The 21,316-nt window shown below is 53.0% G+C and overlaps 1 protein-coding gene across 2 annotated transcripts in view; it reads right to left on the reverse strand.

The window, feature by feature from the left end:
* Positions 1–21,316, reverse strand: part of ASAP2 (ArfGAP with SH3 domain, ankyrin repeat and PH domain 2) — a 138,306-nt gene that overhangs the window by 75,859 nt on the left and 41,131 nt on the right. For both annotated transcript variants that reach the window (XM_079111587.1, XM_079111586.1), the window contains exons 2-3: positions 17,500–17,572; positions 6,578–6,723 (exon numbers count right to left, since the gene is read on the reverse strand). In XM_079111587.1, the coding sequence (XP_078967713.1) occupies positions 6,578–6,723; positions 17,500–17,572 (219 nt within the window). The remainder of the gene's footprint in view (positions 1–6,577; positions 6,724–17,499; positions 17,573–21,316) is intronic.

A 21,316-nucleotide genomic window follows, 5' to 3' on the forward strand; every position in this document is an offset into this window, starting at 1 on the left:
GGGCGAGAGTCAAGCAACTGACCCGGCCAGTGCTTCCTGCAGCATGGCTCAGATCGGCAAGTTCGGCATTACCGGGGAACCTCTTAGGAACACACACGTTCCTGGGCTCCTCCCCAGGTGTTGGAATGGAACCCTGGGGTGCAGCCCAACAGGCATGGGTGCCCCACGTCCTGGCGACGCTGACACACTGAAGCTGGAGAACCACAATTCTGCAGTTCAATGTGGGCCTGAGTCGCTGCCTTTCTAAGAAGTTCCAGGTGTGGCTAATCTGGGGCCTCACTCTGAGCCTCAGCTCTGGAACAGGGCTTCTCAGGCTTCACCAGGCCCCCTCCTCGCCCAGTGGGCCCCAGGCAGTCTGCATCTCTAAAACGCCCCAGGAGATTTCAGTGATGCTCTGTGACTACAAGGCCAGGGCCCCTCCAGGGAAACCAACTAAACTCTGTCCAAATGCTTTGTAGACTAGAAGCTGGAATACGAAGGTACTGATGTGGGTTGCTAAGTTTTGATTCTATGCAATGATTAATAAACAGCTGAAAATTCTCAAAGAAGGGGAATGAAGGGCTAGGGGTAGAGCTCGCAGGCATGTGCTAGGCCTGGGTTCCAACCCCAGCACACAGAACAAAAGCAGGGGTCTGGGATACACACCAAGGAGGTAGGCCCTTGCTTTCATCTCTATAAATCTGCTGATAGCTCCTCACAGAGAAGCAGGGGCACATCACCCAAATGGGGAGACCAAGGGACATTAGCCCTGCCTTCTGTACATCAGTGCCACCAGCTACCAGCTCCTTCCGTAGGTCAGAAACAGGCCCGAGTCTCTCCCACCCCCCCCAAAGGTGCTCCCTGCACACCTCTGCCTGGAATGGTGAACGCCTGCTGCTTCCAGGCCCCACCTGATGCTGCTCCTCCTGCTGCTGCAACTTGTCTTCTGCTCTTGCAGAGAGTCAGGAGAAAGTCACAGCAGCCTCCCCAACTGCTGAACCCACAGGGCGACTCTGTTGCAGGTGTGCTGACCCCATCTCCAGTGCTCCGGCCTTCCCAGCTCCCAGGTAAGGTTTGACGACCTCTGGACCCAGGCATAGCCGGCAACCGAGAAAGTGCAAGACACAACAAACTCTGTTTAGGGCTCACTGATCCATCAAATGACGGCCTTCCAACAGCATGGCCAGCACACATTTGAGAAGCGGTGAGGACATTTGTTTCTAAGCCTGGCAATCACACTTGTCTGCAGGTAGGCTTGAGGACAGCTTGTTAAAGCCCACAGGACATTCCTGCCTCATCTCCACCTGAAGGACTCAGGGACCAAGGGACCCAAGCCTGGGGCAAGCAGTCACGGCTTCCTGCTTTTGAGGCTGCATCCCCAGGTTCTGCAGTCTGCAGAGCACACTGTGCATTCTAATCAATGCCCGGAGAGGAGTTATGGAGCACACCTTGGGTGGGTAGCTCCCAGCCGGCACCCAGGCCTCACCTCTGCAAATGCCATATCTCTGTGGCCTCGGCCTCGCTGCCTTGTCCTATCCCGCTATAGCTTTCCCCACTTTCTCTGACCTCTGAAGTCCACAGACCATGGGAGTGAGTATCCCCCTAATCCCCAAAAAAGAAATAGTATCAAAGTCCAGATTAAATATATCGATTTGGTGTCTGTGCTACAACACTGGCCTCTGACACCAGCCTTGTTAGTTTTCATTGTTTCAATCAAACAAGAATGTGCTTCTGTTTTTGGATGGAGGTTGGCTTATCTGAAATAGAGTATTGAAGTCTCATGAGTCTTAGACAAGGAATGGGCACACTAGAACCTAAGTGGCAAAGGTCTCTAAGCATCACAAGTGACTGTCAGTTGGTCGATTCATGTGTTAGCTTTCTACTGCTCTGATAAAACACCTGAGAGAATCAACTTGAAGGAGTAAAGTTTTGTTCTGGCTCATGAGTTCTTTAGTCCATGGTTAGTTGGCTCTGTTGTTTTGGGCCTGTGGGAGGCAAAACATCACAGTGGGGTGCCTACGACAGAGGAGGCTGCTCATACAATTATGGCTGGGAAGCAGAGAGAAGGGAAGACACTGGGTTCCCAATACCCCCATCAAGGACATGCCCCTCCAATAACCTACCTTCCTTCCAATAGGCCCCAACTCCTGCCTTCAAGGACACACCTAAATGACCTACCTTCCTTCCACTAGGCCCCACCTCCTAAAGGTTCCACCACCTCCCGACAGTGCCAGAGACTAGGGACTAAGCGTTTAACACATGGGTCTTTGGGGAACATTCCAGATTCAAACCACTCCCGAGAGAGGCCTCAGCCCTGAGTACTCTCTACTCAAGGCCTACGGACTCATGAGTCATATCACCTTGTTCTCCAGCTCAAAGCACTGTGGAATAAGAAATGTCAGCAGCAAGCCTTCAGGGCCATAAAAACAGCAACCAGCAGGAAAAAGAATCCCAATATTAAAAAGCAGATATTGTGAAGTCTGATAGTCTGATACTCAAAGACTGCAAGCACTGGAGGGGTCTCTAGATTTTAGCACAGGTCATTGGTTTATGCCCAAAATAACAACTGAGTCTTGCCCCCAGAAAAGGTGAAGAGGTGATGAGTGGCCCTGGTCTGACAAGACTGTTCAGACATGTTAACCACAAGGCGTCCTCAGTAAAGGATAGAAAGGCTGTGGAAGTATCGAGGTGGGGACTTGGGGTGACGAGGACTCGACTTTACATGACAACCCTTAATAACACGCAGGATCCGCTCGTACCTAACCGAGGCCGGTCCTGCCAAGATGAGCGTACTGCCGCACTGCGGTGACGGCCAGGCGAGGGCCTCTCGCTACAGGGCCACAAGGTGCCACTCACCCATCAGAACCCTGCCAGCTCCCTCACTCTGTGGCTATGATGTCTTCCAACTGCAGTTGTTTGTGTAAAACAAAAACAAAAAGCAAACTGAAGTCTCAGGAGCATGTTGGTGGCTGCAGCCCTCAGGCTTCTTTTCAGGGTGAGTGAATGGAAATCCTCAGCCCTGGGTCCCTCCTGCTCACACTGCAGCCCCACCCCAGCCAGCCCCCTGGCCCCTGCCTGACGCTGACCCTCACGTGGAGCACAGCACAGTCAGAGTCCCCTTATCACTGGTTCTCTGAAGTCACAGACAGGCCCCACTTACCTGTCATTACCCTTTCAGAAATGGGTCCTGTGTTACCGCCTATCATTAAAAGGCCACTTCTCACCACCAAGAATGGCCGTTGGGAAATCTGCAGGATGGGGAAAGGAGCCTAAGAACGGGCTGGCTATACAGTCTGTTCACTGTCCCACATGCACAACTTCTGGCTTCTCCCTTTATCCTGCAGGACTGCAGGGAAAATTCTGAGGCCTTCTGAAGGCGAGAATCTCACCTATTAAGAAGAAAATCTCACTTTATCCCACGCAGGCCCGTTTGTGGAAATGCTCCAACTGCCTTAGAAATGTCCTTCGACTTCAAGCAGAAAGGCGGTGATTATCACCCTCTCTGGTCAAGGGATGGAACTGAAAAGCCCACCCATACAGGACTGAGATGCTTTCCAAGTATTGTAGGGAAAGCAAAGGAAAGCCTTTGAAAACATGAGATGAGACAGATGGAACCAAAAACGGGAATAAAAACAGTACACAAAATACCACAAAGGAGAACTGTCCTACAATCAGCTCTGCTCCCCCTCATGGGCTGTGGACGGCTCGGTGTTCCTGTGGTCCCCAATGTCCACTCCACTCATGCCTGGAAAACCAGGCCTCATGGGTGCTGCTTTTGGCTCTAATATGAGATTTTCTCTCTTTGATCTTTGCTGAGAAACAGTTCTAACTCCATAAAGTAAAAGCCAAAACTAAAATAATACCCATATCCTTAAAGCTACGCAGCTGGAAAGGCTTCAGCAAGTTCATGATCTTATAACTCTTATACCTCCTAGGTGCCAGGATGTCATTTACACACCCTGCCCACTACTCACTTCACCTGGATGCTGGCCTGCCCCTCCTCCTCCTAGGATGCGGAAGCTCAGTCCTTGGGCCACCTCCTGTCCCCAGCAGTGTGGCCGGTGGAGAGTCCCTCTATCCTGTACTTTCCCATACACCGCCTTCTCTCAGGTTCACTCTTCTTCATTGTGAGCTGACAAGAGGCCTTGGTTCCTTTCAATGTCACAGTGGAAACACCAGAGGTTGGCATTTTAAGACCTGGGTTTGAATCCTAGTTCTGTCTCTAAGTTACTCAGTGTGTGTGCCCCATGTTCAAGTGCAGGGCACAGGGATCTCCCACAAGCAGTCACAGGGAAGAACTCTATTTACCACACCTGCCACACTACAGGTCTCACTGTTGTGGCCACTGCGGAGAGCAGGGTCAGCAACATGGATGTGTGATGTATGAAGAGCCACATGTGGCAAAGCCACAGGTAGCCCAACCTGCAACCTGCCCTGCTTTTTGCTTCTGCAGAGGGGCTGCTGGTTTAACTGGTAGCTGCCCGTGTGAACAGCTGGGCACAGGCAGGTTTATGCTGGCTTCTCCATGTGGAATACAGCAGGGTGGTCCTTCTAGCCAGCAGGTGTACACAAAGCCAGCCATGGACTCTGGGCCTCCCAAGAGAAGGTGGTTCTTTACACCACCAGGTCCTCACTGTACAATCCACATGGTGGAGTAACACTGGTTCACTGCATAGAATTGTCTAAGGATTAAAAAAGCTAAAATGGAAGAGCAACCGGCTGGCTGTATTCTGTATACAAAACCAGGTCTGTTGTCACTTCCACCTTACAGCTGAGAAAGTCCAGGTAGAGAGTTCAGCTGAGTAGAGACTTTTAAAAAGCCAGTGCCTGGGGGTGGAGCCCAGCAGCCCCGACCTATCTCCAGCATCCCCGACCTATCTCCAGCATCCCCAGCTGTCCTGGGCAGGTGCCCACTTGACAGCCCTCCTGGGCCCCTGACACCTCACCTGCCTGCCCTGTTCCCAGCGCTCTGCCTCCTCTCTCAGCTGCCCTCCTCACTGGGAAGTCCCTCGGCCTGGGGACTCCTGTGCTGCAGACCCTCCTCTCCATCCTCTCTCTGAAGTGCTTGTTGGTTGGCTGCTGGAGCTTGGGGGTTAACCCTTGTCTTTCCTCTGTTTCTTACTCATCTTTTCTTCTTCCATCTGTTTTCTGAGAGATTTCTTCTGTTCCGACCTCCTCAGTGGATTTTTAATTTGATACCTTTATGTTATGGCCTCCCCCCATGTTTAACACCCCCCTTCAACAGTCTGTCCCTTTGAGTGTGTCTGAGAAACTGAATGAAGATTCTCAAATGCTTTCTTCTGCTCTTTGCACCGCTCTATTTCCTTCAAGTTCTTTCTCCTGCCTGCTTTGGTCTCTCCCATGGGGAGGCTTCTCCAAGGAGGGGCAGATTAGGCTGCTCCACTTTCACCAGCGGGCGCACCGCTGCGGTGACTACGCAGCCTCACCCCAGAACCATGCAATTTCTCCAGTTAACACAAATCCCCCACCCTTTTCTGCCTACGCGGGGAGCCCCCCATGTGCATGTCTGCCAGGACTCAGGAGGGCTCGAAGACTGCCTCCTGTTTGGGGCAGGGGTGACCAGTGTTGGGCCTGACCCGAGCCCCAAGGGATTTCAAAAGTATCCAGTTTTTCCAGAGTAAACATTTACAAGTGAAGACAGGGAGGGAGACCAAGAGCCCGAGTGACTTGCTCCCTCCGTCCCATTATTAACTCGCACGCTGGGTTCCTGCCCTTCCAGACTTGCAATCCCACCACCAGTCCATGAGCTGTCTTTTCCCTTGTTAGGAGCCTGCGGACAGGGAAAGGAAGACGTGCTGCCTGGGACCCACACAGAGAGCATTACTAAGCTCCTGACCTGCTCTTCTGTGACCTTTCGGAGAAGCCAGGAAAGAGAAGCAGGAAAGACGTGCTGGGGTGATCCCCAGGGCCCACTCCCTGGGGGAAGACAGTTCCAGGCAGGGTCTCAGCAGCCCTCTCGGCCGCCCACCGCTTCAGAATTCTGTTCCCACAGCGAGGACAGCACAGGGCTGCCAAGCTCAAGAAAGGCCCCATTCACCCCGTTTCCAGGCACCAGCCCGTATCTCTGCTCGCCCAAAACGGAGGTGGCTGTTTCCAGTCCTGCTTCTTTAGGCTCCAGGCGTCGGAGTACAGGAGGCCTTTGAATATTGACGGCATCTTCTGTGCTCTGATTACAGGTCACCATGCTGCGTAAGAGGGTCTGAAACTTATTTATCAGATATTACCAGTTCAAATGCCTACTGTAATCACCAGAAACTGGCCATTCCACGCAGTTTAGAAACCATGAGAAACAGAAGTCAGACGGAGGCCCTCAGGAAGAGTGCATTCACCCATTCTGTCCTGCCCCTGTGCACGTTTAAAAATGCCATGGTGAATTTAAAGTCTTACCAGAGTAAAAGCTACAATAGTAAACTTTATTCCAAACTGACCCATCGTGTCTAGAAAATACAATCCTTCCAGGTTCCACAGGAGGGATGGCATGTGTTCCTAGGTTACCAAACAAACCCGAATGATCCCACTGAGGCCCTGCGGGCGTTTTACACACCCACGGGCACCCGCACAACCAACAGACACTCACCAAGTTTTTGAAAAGCGCTGTCAACTCCTTGGTGAACACGGAGAACTTCAGGAATGCGCTCCCTAAATCTGGGTCGTCTCTGAACACACAGTTGCCACCAAACTTCTCCAGCGCCTGCGTGTACTGCTCCTCGTTCTCCACATGCGCTGCAATGGCAGAGACTGTTAGCACAGGAGCGCGACACCCGCCCACCAGGTTCCTCTCAGCCAGGAGAATAAAACCCAGAGGAAGGTCAAGTTGCAAGAACAAAAAGAAATGCTGCATTGAGAGTGACCCATTGGGCCAGTGACAGGTCCCAAAGGAGGAGCTCAGAGGCAGCCGGGAAGAGCCCTGCCTGGGTCCAACAGGCTGAGGCATATCAGGCGAGATGCTATCCTTCCACGCCTCCCAAGACTCCTCGGCCCACAGGACAAGTCACTGGTCCCCAGACTCAGCCCTCTCCTGGACCCTGGGCAAGAGATGCCGCTGCTCCCCAGCCTGAAGCTCAGGATGCCTCTTCAGAAGGGAAACATACTGCGGTCACTTCTTACTACAGAGACAGCAGAGGTCTCAGGCCAGGCCAGGGCAGTAGAGGCCAGCTGGCACCTCCATTCCTCTGCTGGGCCCTGCCTACCCACCCTCCTGCAGGATGTTTGTGGGACCTGCCCTGTGCCCTGGTATCTGGCTTTGGCACCTCTCCTATCCTTCCACTAACATGTTACGTTGCAAGGTCTCTGGCCCGTGTTCCCCCCACAGGGGAGGCACTCAGAGGAGAGGGACCAAGTTGGTGTAAAAAGCAAACTCTCTTCCAACTGCCAGCACCTCGCTATCACAGGCAGCACCTCAACAAATGGAAATCTGCACCCCGGGTCACCAGCCCACTGGTTCTCAATCCCTGTTGGACATCAAGATCACGTTCAGGTCTTTCCAGAGCGGTCAGGGGGACACAGTCTGTGCTGTGGATCAACATGGTTAAGTGATTTCCTCACTGAGGGGTAGGCGCTTTCAAACGAAAGCAGCCAGTCTGTAACGGAATGACTTTCAATTGCAAGGACTCCTGGGTCCTAGGTTTTCATCACTCAATTACAAATCCTACACAACCACTTGTTAGGCCTGGCTGGCAGGCAGACACAGCCTCTGTGCAGAGGCTCCCTCGCAGAGGGTCAGATCCTGGAAGCCCCTCTGCAGCCCCTGAATCCTCCCTCGGGGAAGCTGAACCACCATCAGCCAACACTGATGCCCAGGCCTGACAACTGGGCAAAGGAGGGACCAAGTTGCTTCTGGAGGACAGTAGCCCTGGACCCTGGGCCACTCCTGTGATCTGCATGGATCCCGTCGGGGAAGGACAGGACCCTCACCCACCCTACCAGGGAAGCACTGTGCCTTGACTTCCAGAGCCATCTGGGAGGATGCTAGTGTGGATCCAGAAAACACAGGAGAAAACTAATTTCAATGTGCAAGCCTTAATCCTTTTTAAAAAAACATTTCACTAAATGGTCCAGGAATCTTGAGATAAATTAAATGCATTTCTGAGTCTATACTGAGCAAACACATTTAGACAGAAGGTGTGGGCTCCAACTCCATGTCCGCCCGCAAAGTCCGTGTGACCACAGGAAGTCACAGGTGCTCTGCAGTCCACACCATCGGCCATGTGACGGACAGGCCTACTGTGAGATACGCCCTGGCTGGGGTGAGGTTCAAAGCAAGGTAAGGATGGTCAGCACATGACCAGCAGCCCAGACAACAGGAAGAACAGAGTGGATGCCATTTATATGGAGCAAAAACTTAACGTGCAATTTTTCCCAACTGTAAAAGACATGTATTCTTTCTATAACACTGATAAGAAAATAGGGCTCAAAGAGATCAAACAGCTTCTCCCGGGAAGCAAAGCCAGAGAGCGACAGAGCTGGGCTTCCGACCCAAGTGTGTCTCAATCCGTGGCCACTCTTTCCTGCTTCGCAATACTGGCGGTTGATCCACATCTATAAATGGCTAATCTTGCCAAAACCCAAAGAAACCAATTTTTAGATTTTTAAATCCCATTTCACAGATGGATCAATAACCCCTTCTATTTCTAACTCCAGAGCATGTGGTTAACTGAGAAGGGCAGGTCCTTCCAAACCACATGCTGTTTTTTTCACGATCTCAAAGTTGGTGGCCCAGACATGGGCAGCCCTAGTGTGGTTTTAGCAGAGCTGTTGGCCACCGCAGACGTCCAGCACCGGAGCGCACTGCTGTGTGGGAGAAGCAGGAGTGTGGACTCCACGCCAGCTCCTTCCCGGGCTCACTGTTCTGCGGGCTTCGCGGCAATGCCAAAGGGGAAGGGGCAGCGGGCGCTTCCTACACAGTGCTGGTGCCGGGTGACGTTGAGTCCAAGAGCACAGCAGGAAAAAGGTGAGGCCACGGGATCCTTGTGGCGCTTGTCGACTGCTGCAGGTGGACCCCAAGGGAAGGAACTCAACACAGAGGCCCACAAGGTGGCTCTGGAGCCTTCCACTGGGTTTAGTGGGTAATGCTAAGCGGTGGCTGTGATCAGCCTGGTTTTCTTATGGATGGAGTGGCATTCAGAGGTGATGCGACCTGCCCCAGCTCATTGTCCCCTCTCCAAGCTGCTCCCAGCCCCTGGTAACCAGTTGGGGTTCCGCCCCCTCTTGTGGATGTCAGTCCACCTGCTGTGAAGATGGAAAGGCGAGCCGGGTTTCCTGTTCCGCTACCAAGCATGGAGGAGCTGCCCAGGCCCTCCTCCGGGCTCCTCGAAGGACCGCCTGGAGTAGGTTAGGCATCCTTGTTTTGAAAATGTGTGAAACCCCAGCAACCCCGAGGTGATCGTGGCATTGGCTCGCCCTGGGAGCCCTGGGGCCCACATTACCTTGTGACGCTCCGACAGCTGCAGCTTTGATCGGGGGGAATGCGTCACGCTGGTGTAACTGGTCAAAGTTTTTATCTGTACTTTTCACCCCACAAACCAATGTGAAATGTCTTAGGGACACCCGAAAGTCCTGTGTATCCATCTTCCTGGGACACCCGGCCTGGTGCCTGCTGAAGGAACACCGAAGCCCCCGCAAGCAGGCTCCCTGACCCGCCAACCACTCCAAATTGCTGGCGGGGCTCCGACCAGCTGGAGCTTTCCTACCAGAGAACTGAAAGTAGTTGAGCGTCTCCTTCTTTTGCCCAAAACAAACTTAAAATAGGAACCTAAAATAAACAGCTTGGGAATAAAGTTTCTGGAAAGATTCCAAACTGGGTCTATCAGCTTTTATTTACAGAGCTATGAAAGCTGCTCTCCTAGGAAGGGCTCGCTCTCTCACCTCGCTCCAGCACATCGTAAGCCCCAGTTCTTACTAAGAATCCAAACCCAGAAGCACGCTCTGGGAGGGACTCAGGGAAACCAGAATCTGAGCGCAGAGATCTCTCCGGGGCAAGACGAAACCCTGTCCTCAGCTCCATTCCCTATTCTCCACACAGCCCTGCAGGAAACCCACTGGTCCAGTCAAAGGATGAGCTCAGAGACTCCCACCTAGAAACCTCCTATGAAGACAGCAAGCCTGTGCTCACACTGCGTTCAGAGTGAGGATTAGGTTTAGTTGTATGCTTTTTAGTTCACTTGACTGTTATTTTAAGAAATGGATATCAAGGAGCAGGCCCAGTGTAGATGGTTTAAGCAAAAACTGTCAGACACCAACAGGATAAAAGGCAGCCCCTGTTCCTCCTTGATGGGCCACACATACACTCACAGCTCCGACAGGTCACAGCGCCCCACCACACAACGGCTACAGCCAGAATGAAATCCTGCAACGCGTGTGCCACATGAGGCGGTCAGAGCCTGGGCAGAGGTGGCGGCCAGCAGGGTCAGGCAGGGCCAGGTGATGAAGGGCTCCATCCAGGTAAAGGGGAGCCCCCGAGAGGTTTAAAGGGACACGAATCTGCATTTTAAAAGCTGGACTTGGAGGCGACACAGATGAGCAAAGCCTGGACCTGCACACACGTCGCAAGAAAAAAGGCAAAAGCAGTCTGCTGAGGCGCCAAGTGCCACAGCAGGAACGCACCCCTGCGGAGGAAGCAGCAGATCCTGGGGCTGGTGAAGGGGAGCACCGGAGCTTCCTCCCTCCGGGCCCGCTGCAGGACCAGGGGAAAGGAGCCTGGCTCAGCCCAGGCCCTCCTACCCCAGAGCTGCTGCAGCCGGGGCTCCTCAGAGACCAAACGGGGAGCAGACGGCTCTCCTCGGGCCTGCAAACCCAGGGCTCTGGCATGCAAAGAACCGTGGCTGAACATGACTACAAGAGATTAGAAACGGCACCCAGTCAATGGAAGCCCTTCGCTGGGGAAAGGGCCCGTGCTGCAAAGGAATATAATATGCACCAAGCAGCCTGTGCCCCTTGTTTTCACCCCAGTCCACTGGGTACAATTCCATCGCTTCCAGCACTCACCATGGCGAGGACCTGGCGAGACTCCCAGGTGTGAGGAGGCCCTCTTCCCTCGGGACAGCCTGGTCTCTAAAGCCTCCTGGAACCACCAGCATCATCTCAGAGAGAGCTCATCTTTCACCTTCAGGACACCTCTGCTGGGCCTTACAGATAGGAAACAGGCACACAGCTCCCTGGTGCACAATAGGCTGGTATTTTCACCATGGCAAACAGCCCACCGGGCAACGGTGCCCACCTGGGAAATGTGCCGGTCCAGTTCCACTGGTGGTTCTTTTACCTTCTGGCTATCGTAGCAGGATGTGCTGGATGATCTCTCCAGCTGCCCCCGTGCACACCACTTCTGGGATACACACACCCATATAGGCCTGTCTGTGTGCCCAGTGTGCAAGGGAGGGTGCCCATGGGTAGGTGAGACTTCCCACCAAATCGGCAAGGTGGCACCTTGTGTGACTCACTGATATTCAGACTGTAAGTCACAGCCTCCAGATCTGCCAGTCTTCCATGACTAACAGGCTGCTCACTGCTGACAGAAGTCCACAAGTCACCCATCCAAATTCCAGTACCGTTTTTCACCCGCACAGAGCCTCGAGCCAGACATGTCACCTAGGTCACTGGGTCCACGTCTTCGCCTCCTTCTCCAGGTTCCTACAGATGGGGGCCATCAGCTCACTACTGGAACCTTCCAGTGACCAGCTTGCCTGAGGCTGCTCACCCAGTTACCTTCTCCCTCATATCTGGACCACAGCTTTGTCTTGTGAAACCACCCTCTTTAGAGGGACAAGGAACATGGTGCCTTCCCTACCCAGAGAAGGCCCTTCAAACCCACACTTCAAAAACCCCAACCCCAGGCCCTTCATATGTCCCCCCATGATAAGGCTCCTCGGGATCTCCCTAAAATACTGCTCTTACAACTCAATGGGAGACATCAACCTCTAGACATTGCTGAGGTCACCTGTGACTTGCCTTCAACACGAGCCGTGTACCAGCTCATACCACCTGGCATTTTATCAAAGGTGACATCCAGGATGCTCCCGCTCCCCTGCGTGGCTTCTCTCTAGCGGGGTGTCCTCTTCACACGCTGCCCTGCGCCAGGTCAAGAAGCGAGCCCGGGAGCTCACGTGGGTCAGAACCCCAGCTGCTGTCCGCTAGCGTTCAACCTGGGCAAGTGGGTACGCTGCACCCCAGTGACCTCACCCTAACCTCACACACCTCGTGGGGATTAAACCCGGGTATCCACTGAGCACGAACGTTCCTCATCACCACCACCATTATTATTCCACTGTCAGGCCTAGGGATATGGATACAGATTCACTTCTTCGTTGTCATCATCTCCTACTTCTTTTTATCACAGGAACGTGTACATAAATTTTGCATCCTGAATTTTATCGCCTGGAGATTTTCTCATAAGCATTTTTCCTCACGTTGCTTCGCAACCCTAATCCCAAAGGGCTAGACCCTAGTTCAGTCAGAGGACGCTCTGAGTGATCAGCGAGGCAACGCATCTCTGTGCAGAGACAGCCTCCACAGGGAGACTTTTTGTTTTTCCTGATGGATACTACCAAATGGCTTTCCAATTTTTAAAGCCACAACGAAGTAACAGAGCACCCATCTCACCAACTCCTTGCCAAATGCTAAAGATTATGATGATTTAGTTTCTCAGATAACAGGTAGAAAATCATGCCAGACACGGCACTTTCTTAATATACAACACAACTTATTTTCCTAAGGTATGATGTACATTTCTTTTGAATTAGCCTATGCTAGTTCTAGGATCTATATAACACAAACAGTTCTCTCTGTTAATTCTAAGCTGACTTTATTACTCTACTCTCATTAGCATTGCAAATAAAAGAAACACCAAGTTGTGAATTCTGATTTTCCTCTGTAGGTGAAGATGGCAAAGCTTGAGGAAAATTAGCATTTCCTTCTCTGTACTTTTCATTTCAAGGATGTGAGGATTTCTCTACGACATTCAGACAGAGGGTGCGCAGAGGACCTCACTCTCCATAGGAACGCAGCGCAGAGACGTCAAGACAGGCGTTCTGGAGAAGTGAAAATGGAAGTCTTTTGCTGCTTCCTCCCTGACAAAGATGACTTTTTCCACCCACTGTGTCAAACACAGATGAAGAATGTTAGCTTCAACTTCCCAGCAGGGAAAAAGCACCTGTGGGCTGAGACAGAGCCTGGGAAATGTAGACTAATAAGAGTTTTTAAATAAACATGCACTGAATTTTTTTTTAAGAGGTCAGACAGCAGTTCACTGAGCAGGAAAAACTATTATAGAAACCTTTCTCGACAAATCATTATAAATCTGCTTTTACAAACCTGTTCCCCAGACGTTCCAGAAAATACACCTGGCAAGTTGTCATCCTTTTAACCTGGAGAAAAATCTAACTACTTGCTCTTTCCTAAAAGGCCAGAAAGTCAATATCTAAGTCTTCACAGGCTGAGGCAAAGTGAGCTTACTGTTTTAAGGAGCTGGTAAGTCGGTAAAAACCACTCAGCCCACAGGCTGTGAGCACAAAGGGGGCTGGACAGTTGCCCACCCGCTCCAGGGCATCTCCAATCTTCCTTCTACACAAACGCACAGAGATACTCGCCTGGCAGAGGGTCTGCCGCCACATACACCGCCCACATCCAAAGTCTCCCGCTCATCTCTCCTACACCAGGAGCACAGTCTAAGAACCTCAGCACAGATGGAAATGCAACTCAGAGTTCACCAGCACCCACCAGGCATCAACCAGCCCCTGTGGAGCCACGGGGTGGGGTGCGCGGGGGGGTCCACGTGCAGCTTGCACACCCACCACTTGTCCAGGTAGGGACCCATTCTCTCAGGTAGAACTGATAGTTCTAGTGACCCGTATTAATCATCCCACTTTACAGAGGAGGAAACTGAGGCTCAGAAAGATGAAACCGTTTCTCCAGTGTCAGACTTTTTGAGGGGCACTGCTAACTTTTAATCCAGGCTTCCTGGACCCTAATATTTTAAGCCCCTCATCACAAACCACACTGCCTCCTGGAAGTGGTCCTTGACCTTGAGGCCTGCAGTAACTCAAGAAGCAAAGATCAACTGAGAACACAAAGCTACTAGAGAAGAGCAGAAAGCAGTATTTAGCGTAACTGTGCCTGCATATTAGGGACCCTTTAATTTGGGGCCAAATAGAAGAGTCAAAAGGGATCCCTCTCAGAGTAATGTCCCATCCCCCCCCTGGTCAATGAGATCGGAATACACTGGCTAGCTAGCAAAGGGGAACTGAGACTGCACATGAATGGAAGCTGCTAATCAACTGGATTTAATGGTGAGATTATCCTGATCATCTGGGGATGTGCTCCCATGTGATTAAATGTCAAAGGAGGAGACAGGAAGAGTCAGTGATCACTATGGGACTTCACTGTGCCTCCCCAAATTCAGGTACTGAAGCCCAAACCCCTACTGTGATGCTATTTGGAGAAAGGGGCCATTGGGAAGTCATCAGCAAGTCATCACGGGCCCTCAGGACGGGGTTAGTGCCCTTGTGAGAAGAGAGGACAGAGAGCTTGCTTCCTCTCTCTCTCTGCCATGGAGGACACAGCAAGTAGGCAGCTGTCTGCAGCCAGGAGGACCCTCCCCAGAGCCTGACCATGGGGCACTCAGGTTGGGGGCTTTCAGCTTCCAGAACTGTGAGAAAGTAACTCCACTGCTTCAGCCACCAGTCTATGGGTTTTGTTGTGGACACCCGAGCAGACTGGCTCGTGAAGTGTGAGGAAGATTCCTTCTGCTGGCTTTGTAGATGGAAGGAGGCCAAGAGCTGAGGGCTGCAGGGGGCCTCTTAGAAGCTAGGCAAGATGGGCAAGTCAAAGAAACGGACTCTCCCCGAGAGAGGCCGGGAAGGAACCCTGGCGAAGGCTCCATCGTGGTCCAGTGAGACCTATGTCTCACCTGTGGATCTGAAGGATAAAGCTGTGGCACTTTGAGCCACTTGAGAGAGTCAAAGAAGGCTAGCCCCTTATCGAGGGTGCAGAAGGACTGGCAGTGCCACCCAGGTGAGTGGGTCAGAATAGTGTTTACAGCCCAGGGTGCGGCTGTGCAGAGGCACCAGGCGTAAGTCACCAGAGGCTCAGCAAGGCCGGAGAACAGACACATCGGGTGGAGCGAGAGGCCAGGCAGGGCCAGCTTAGGACAAATCAGGTCACCCCAATCTCACAGAAATTAAGCAAGATGAAAATGGAAAAGGTAAGGGGCGGTATGAGGCATAAGTGCCAAATTATATCCTCACTGTTTTGCTCTCACGCACAGAACGAGGGCTCTTCCTAGACAGTCGCCCGGGATGCTGAGCACCAGTGCTCTGAACACTACTGGGAGTTCCTCCTGGAGCTGGTGGCCGAGGAGCAGAGCAGGTCCAGCCAAAATGCAGCCCCCAGCGGGCCGTCCACGGCCTAATCCCTGGCTGAGTGTGCCCGACTTACTTCTGATGTCTAGTTCTAGAACCATTTAATCTGCCCTTAGATTCCTCTGCTAAATATATTCAAAAGAATGTGCTACAAAAAGCAGTTTCAGAGAAGGGTTCCAAAAGTGCTGTGAACCATGTCAGCAACATCGTAGGCAAAGTGTAGAGTTTCCTCAGGTGACTTTCTGAAGCAGACCAGAAATATTTGTTCTGAAATAAAGACTTCTGGACCAGCACTCGAAAAAATCCAGACTCGTGACCTTGTAATAACTCACACTTGGCATGATGCAACAGATGGGTAGGAGATGACAAAAATAGGAGACCCCCCAGCAAGGTCAGGCAGATAGCCAGGCTGCCGAACAGGAGACTTGGGGAAGGACAGTGGCTGGGTGTCCAAAGAGCTGTGTCGACTTCCCGACCCTGTCATTTACCAGCTTTGTGACTCTGAACAAACTTCCCCACCTCCCAGTCCTCAGTGGCAAAACACCGATTGAAGCAGAGGAAAGAAGGCACTAATGTGGCAAGCTGGGGATACCCCAGCGCGGGGAGGGCCTCTGCACAGGAGCCAGGGCTTCACCTGGTTCCCACAGTGCTCACCAACCTGAGCTGCTGGTGAGGAGCTGAGAGGAGGCAGGGCAACCTCAGAGGCAAATGCACTAGGAGGATACCAAGACCAGGTCCTCCCACAATCCACTCCTGCATATTGAGACCCGTGGATGGTTCTGGAGGGTAAGAAACCTGTTTACTCATGCTCCGTACCCATTTCCTGAGAGCTCTACGACCCCAGAGGCCTTCCTTAACTCTCCTGGGCCCCGGATGGAATCACTCCTGCCAACTCCCAGGTGGGCAACAAGCAAACGCCGCCGACTTTCAAGCAGATTTTAAACATCACTTTGCATTTAGGAAAGGCTCCAGGGGCAGGTAAAGGAATGAGGTTTGTGGTATAAGCTCAGCAACGCAGTCAGGAAGGCTGATCAGATAGCAGTGCCGACTCTGATGGCCGCCTCCTGACACCTTTGCCCTTTGCATGCCTGTCCACACGCTGCACCACCAGGCCCTGGGCCAGACTGGGAGCTGCACAAGACCCTCTCCAGATGGGCAGCAGTCACACGCCGGCCTCTGCTCAAACAGCAGACTGTTCCGTCTCACCCAGGAATGGCCAGGGGCGGAGCACCACCTTCCTCAGCCACCTCAGAATCAGCAAGTCCATCTCCCCTGCTTGAATTCTGACTGGGCCTGGGAGCGGCTGAGACCACCTGGGGAGAATGCACCCTTGACCACCAGACATTCCTCCCCTAGACCCTCCTGAATTCTGGTCAGCGAACTGCAGCTTTCAGTGTAGAGTTCCTATGTGACTTCTGGGAAATCTCACCTTTCCGCCCAGCGTTGTCTTTGGGGCAAGAGAGCGTCCCAGACCAAGCAAGGCAAGAACGGCCCCTGGAGTGTAGGCACGGAGGCCCCTGAGTGCTCCCACCCAGGCACCCCAACTCCCGCACCCATGGGGGCGTGCGCCCTCACACAGGCAGGCCTTCTTGTCCAGAATCCGTCAGCCCTGGCTCCCTCCCTGGGCTCCTCACTGTTTCGAGTCTCCCAAGGCTGCCACCTTCTTGTTACTGAGTGACACAGTCACTCACTCAGTGACTTCTAAACACCATTCCCATCACTCGTAGGATCTGTGTAGAGCAGACATGCCATGTACACGCCCGCGGTCTGTTATCCTTAGGCCAAACACTGCAGAGGGTTCTTTTAAGACTACATTTGTAAGTCTAGATTAAATACTACCTTGGCTCGTTGATTGTGTATGCATTCATTTTCTTCCCAGACTGCAAAAGGCAAGATGTGGAAAAGAGAAATGGACACCGACCTCTGGCATGAGTCACTGCACAAACCAAACAGCAGAGGCAAGAAAGTATGGCCGCTCTCGTTAGCTGGTTGGCAGTAACTGGTGCTCCGGAGAGGACACCCCAGTTCCCCTCTAGTCTGCATGCCCAGATAGGGGACCCACTTATTTCCTGGCTAGAGTGTGGTTATGGCGTCGGGATGTCCAAGGCGACGTCTTCACACAGAAACCCCAGGAAGAGTGAGTACTCACCCAGCCCAGAGATGTTGATTGCTTTCACGGATTTCTTCATCTTATAAAGAACCATCCGGTCCACGTCCAAAGCCTAAAATACAAAGAACATGTGAATGAAAATGTGTTTCTGCTTAGGCCAGGAAGCAGCCCCACGATGTGCCCTCTGGAGGCCCCTGCTGGACAGGCAGGCCCTGGGACAAGCCTTCAGCATGGCAGAGAAGACTGGCCTTCAAATGGTGCCAGCAGTAACTGAAAGCCAACTCCCCTCAGGCACCCTGCCTGACATGGCTTCTGCAGGAGGTGAGTGACCCTGGCCAGGCCACTCCTACCCGGCTCTGCTCTCCACGTACCAGCAAGGCTCAGCACGTGCCTATCTCCACGTCTACAACCCATCCCCCGACAGAGTACCCTGACCAGCAGGCCCCAAGGGACAGCCACGCTGCCTGCCTGACAGACACAGTGGTGCAGGGAGGCAAACCTGCTCTGGAACTGGAAAGACCCAAACGAGACCGGGTCAGCGTGTCAGGAGGCACTTCCCCAGTCCTTCCCACAGCTCGGAGTCCCCTCCAGAAGCTGGCAACAATTCCTACTTTACAAGGCTGAATGGTTAAACAGGCACACCATATGTTTAACATCTGCAAATCTTACAGACCAACGATCCCGAAGCAGCAGTCTATGGCTCACACAGTCTACACATAGTAGGTGCTCAGATAGTATCTGCAAAGGCTCAATGAAGCTAGAGATTAGAAAAACAGAGGTAGCATTTCCTTCTTGTCCAATTAAACAACAGATAAACAGAGTGTCGACGCTCAGTTGCGACGGAGGAAGAGGGCATCTGTACGCTGGGACAGTGACACCTATCACAGGCCTGCCGCGATGACCATGTGGAGACTGGGGGAAGCACCCAGCCCGGTGTGGCGAACACAGACCCCGAGACGGTGGTGGCAATCGCCCACTGTGGGCTCTGACCACAAACACGGCATGGCCCCTCCCCCAAAGCACAGCACAACCCCTCCAAGTGTGGAGTGTGGCCACCAGCCTTCCCAAATCAGTTTCAACAGCAGCGTCCTAAGCCCTGGTTCTAACACAACAATGGCTACCGTACCGGATGCTAAAAACAGATGCAATCGGTGCTGGCGATTTTAGATGGGAAAGAGCACAAGGCCCAGACACTTGACCAAGGGGTTACAACAGACAGCAGCTCTAACTGGGACATCGTACATCTGACCAAACACAGGAGTGAAGTCCACGCACCGCCAGGAGTGAAGCCTGCTGTGGACTTGGGGTGATAACGAGACCTGTCCCACTCTGTGGGGGAGGCTATGCATGTGCAGGGGCAGAGCTGTGTGGGAACTCTACTGTTTAATTTTGTTATGATCCTAAACCTAAAAATGTCCATTAAAAAACAAAGCATTAGCTGGTGCACGGGCGACACCGCCCGCCCCCGGCCCCACACTGCCAAGCCACACTGCTCCAGGCAGGCTGTGCTCAGGGTGTGGCAGAAATGTCCACTCCTGAGCTGGGCTGAGGCTCAATGGTGGACAGAGCACTTGCCTACAGTGTGAGGCACTGGGTTTGATTCTCAGCACCATATATAAAATTTAAAAAATAAAAATAAAAAGGTCCATCAACAACAGGAAGGGAGGGAGGGAGGGAGGAAGGCAGGCCAGCTCCCGAGGCAACGGCACCTGCAGCAGAGTCCAGGCTTACAGGCAGAGACGGGAGTCTAACAAGCTCATCCCGGCTCTTCACGACCTCTGCCCAGGGTAAGAGGCACTGTGGAGGACACACTGGACCCAGTAAGCATGCAGGGCCTGACTCGAAAGCCCCCGAGGCCTGGCAGACTCTCTACAAGGACCACTCGGACACGTTCCTGAACACGCTGGGGAGGCGGGAACGGAGAGAACCTCACAAATGAGGAGAGAAGCACACCACTGAGGTTTGGGCCACTGGAAAGGCCTCCTGAGGGGTTCAGAACAGTGTCCCAACTTGTCAGCAAGCTTTAAAACCTGCTCTCCCACTGCCTCTGCCGCCTTTGGCTGGACCCCAGCCTCCAGCATCAAGCTCTGCCTACAGGTCCCTATCCTGCCATCTTCTCTCTTGCTTCTCACACTTGAACTTCAAGCTACTCTCTTCTCTCCTCAGACTCTGTTCCTGCCTCCTCTTGACCCGCATTTTTGCTCCGGCCTGGCAAGCTGGTTCAGAGGCATCCTTCCTCCAGAGCGTCCAATGCCCCCTCCAGGTTGGGCAAGGCACCCACCTTGATTTCCCCAGCCCTGTGCTTACTCAAGGTTTCAGCTGAGAGAATTTACTGAGCAGCTAGCAAGTGCTGAGCGCTCAGCCAGGTGGTGGGGAGAGGCCCACACCCTCACCATCGGCTACAGACAAGCCCCTCCACAAATAGGCCACGCTGGCAAGAGCCAGGGTCCGGGCTCTGCCTGCACACAGACCTGCCCCCCTGGTCAGGCTCTGCCCCAGACCTGCCCCACCCACCACAGCCCCACTGCTGGCATATTAAAATGCTACCAGGGCTGCTTCTGCACCTTCCCAGCGCTCTGCTCACCTCGCAGGGCCGCCCAGACCCCTGGTCCAGAACTGGACTCCATGTCCACAGGCTGGGTGGTTCCTGAGCCCGAGGGGACATGGAGCACAGTACCTGGAAGCTGCCAGGTCAGGCAGGAAGTGGACTGGAGGAAAGGCTACCCAAAGACAAGGGGACTGGCTGGACACCTGTCCGTGCTGAGTGCTGGTACGGGTGCTGGGCAGCAGCTTCCTGGAAAGTCAGCCAGGGAGAGGCAGCTGCCTCTCAAGCCAGTGTCAGCTCTCCAGCCTCTGGTACCCCAGAGGCACGTGAGCAGGTGGTGGTGGTCCTGCCGCATGGGAGGCTGGACTCTGGCAACTCCCTCAGGCGGGCGTGTGGGGTGCAGCCCTCCCCACCCGGCGCTGCACACGGGTCTTGTAAAGCCCGCCACTGTCTGGGACTTTCGCCCTCTTGCTGAAGGGAGGGGCGTCCCCTGACCCAGGAATGAGTGGACACGCATGCACTGTGGCTGTGCAGTCTGTTCAGCAGGGAGCAGAGCTGAGGGTGAGCGGGCAGCAGAAGTAATTTAATTAAAACCGCAAGAGAGAAAAGCAATTCCCTCCCTACTCAAGAACACACCCTTCATTACAGAGCATGCTTATAGATAATTAAGGTTAAACTTGGTCAGGAAAAGCAGGAATGATTAAGACTGAGTGGTTGAAAAGGCCTGTGCCCGCTATTTACAGAAACAGCACTGGAATTTTAAAGAGATAATAACAAAACTTTTCAAAGTCTCCAGAAACCAAAGGTGTCTGCCAACTTGGCTACAATTTCTAATTCCACTGGCACATGGCTACCACCCCCAAATCCACTCACTCACACTTGGGAGAAGGGAAAATGCTGGAACTTGCACCAGAATTTGCATGTAAGAGCTGTAAGCACATAACAATGATGACGGACGGTAAAGACCTAAGGAGGTTGGCCAGCGGCCCAAGTCTGGCCAACCTCGGAACCCAGGGCCCAACCCAAGCTGACCTTCAGTTTGTAAAACAAGTTTTATAGAGTAAATTTATTGCATGAACGAGACTGTAAGGATGTGCTCAAATATCTCCAAGAAAATAAATCACTGTCAGGATGGCAAGTAGGGATGGTGAGGGGGACAGGGAGCAGAGACTGAGCCCGCAGCCAGGACCACCACAGCACGTCCATGCCCCTTCTCCACAGTGCTGCCACGGCCGCAGGGGATGCTTCCGTCAAAATGAAGACAAGAAACATTAAAAATCAGTCCCTCTGGGAGAGCTCCTATCACACAGG

The sequence above is a fragment of the Sciurus vulgaris genome (genome assembly GCF_902686455.1).
Source record: "Sciurus vulgaris genome assembly, chromosome: 14".
NCBI classification, from domain to species: domain Eukaryota; kingdom Metazoa; phylum Chordata; class Mammalia; order Rodentia; family Sciuridae; genus Sciurus; species Sciurus vulgaris.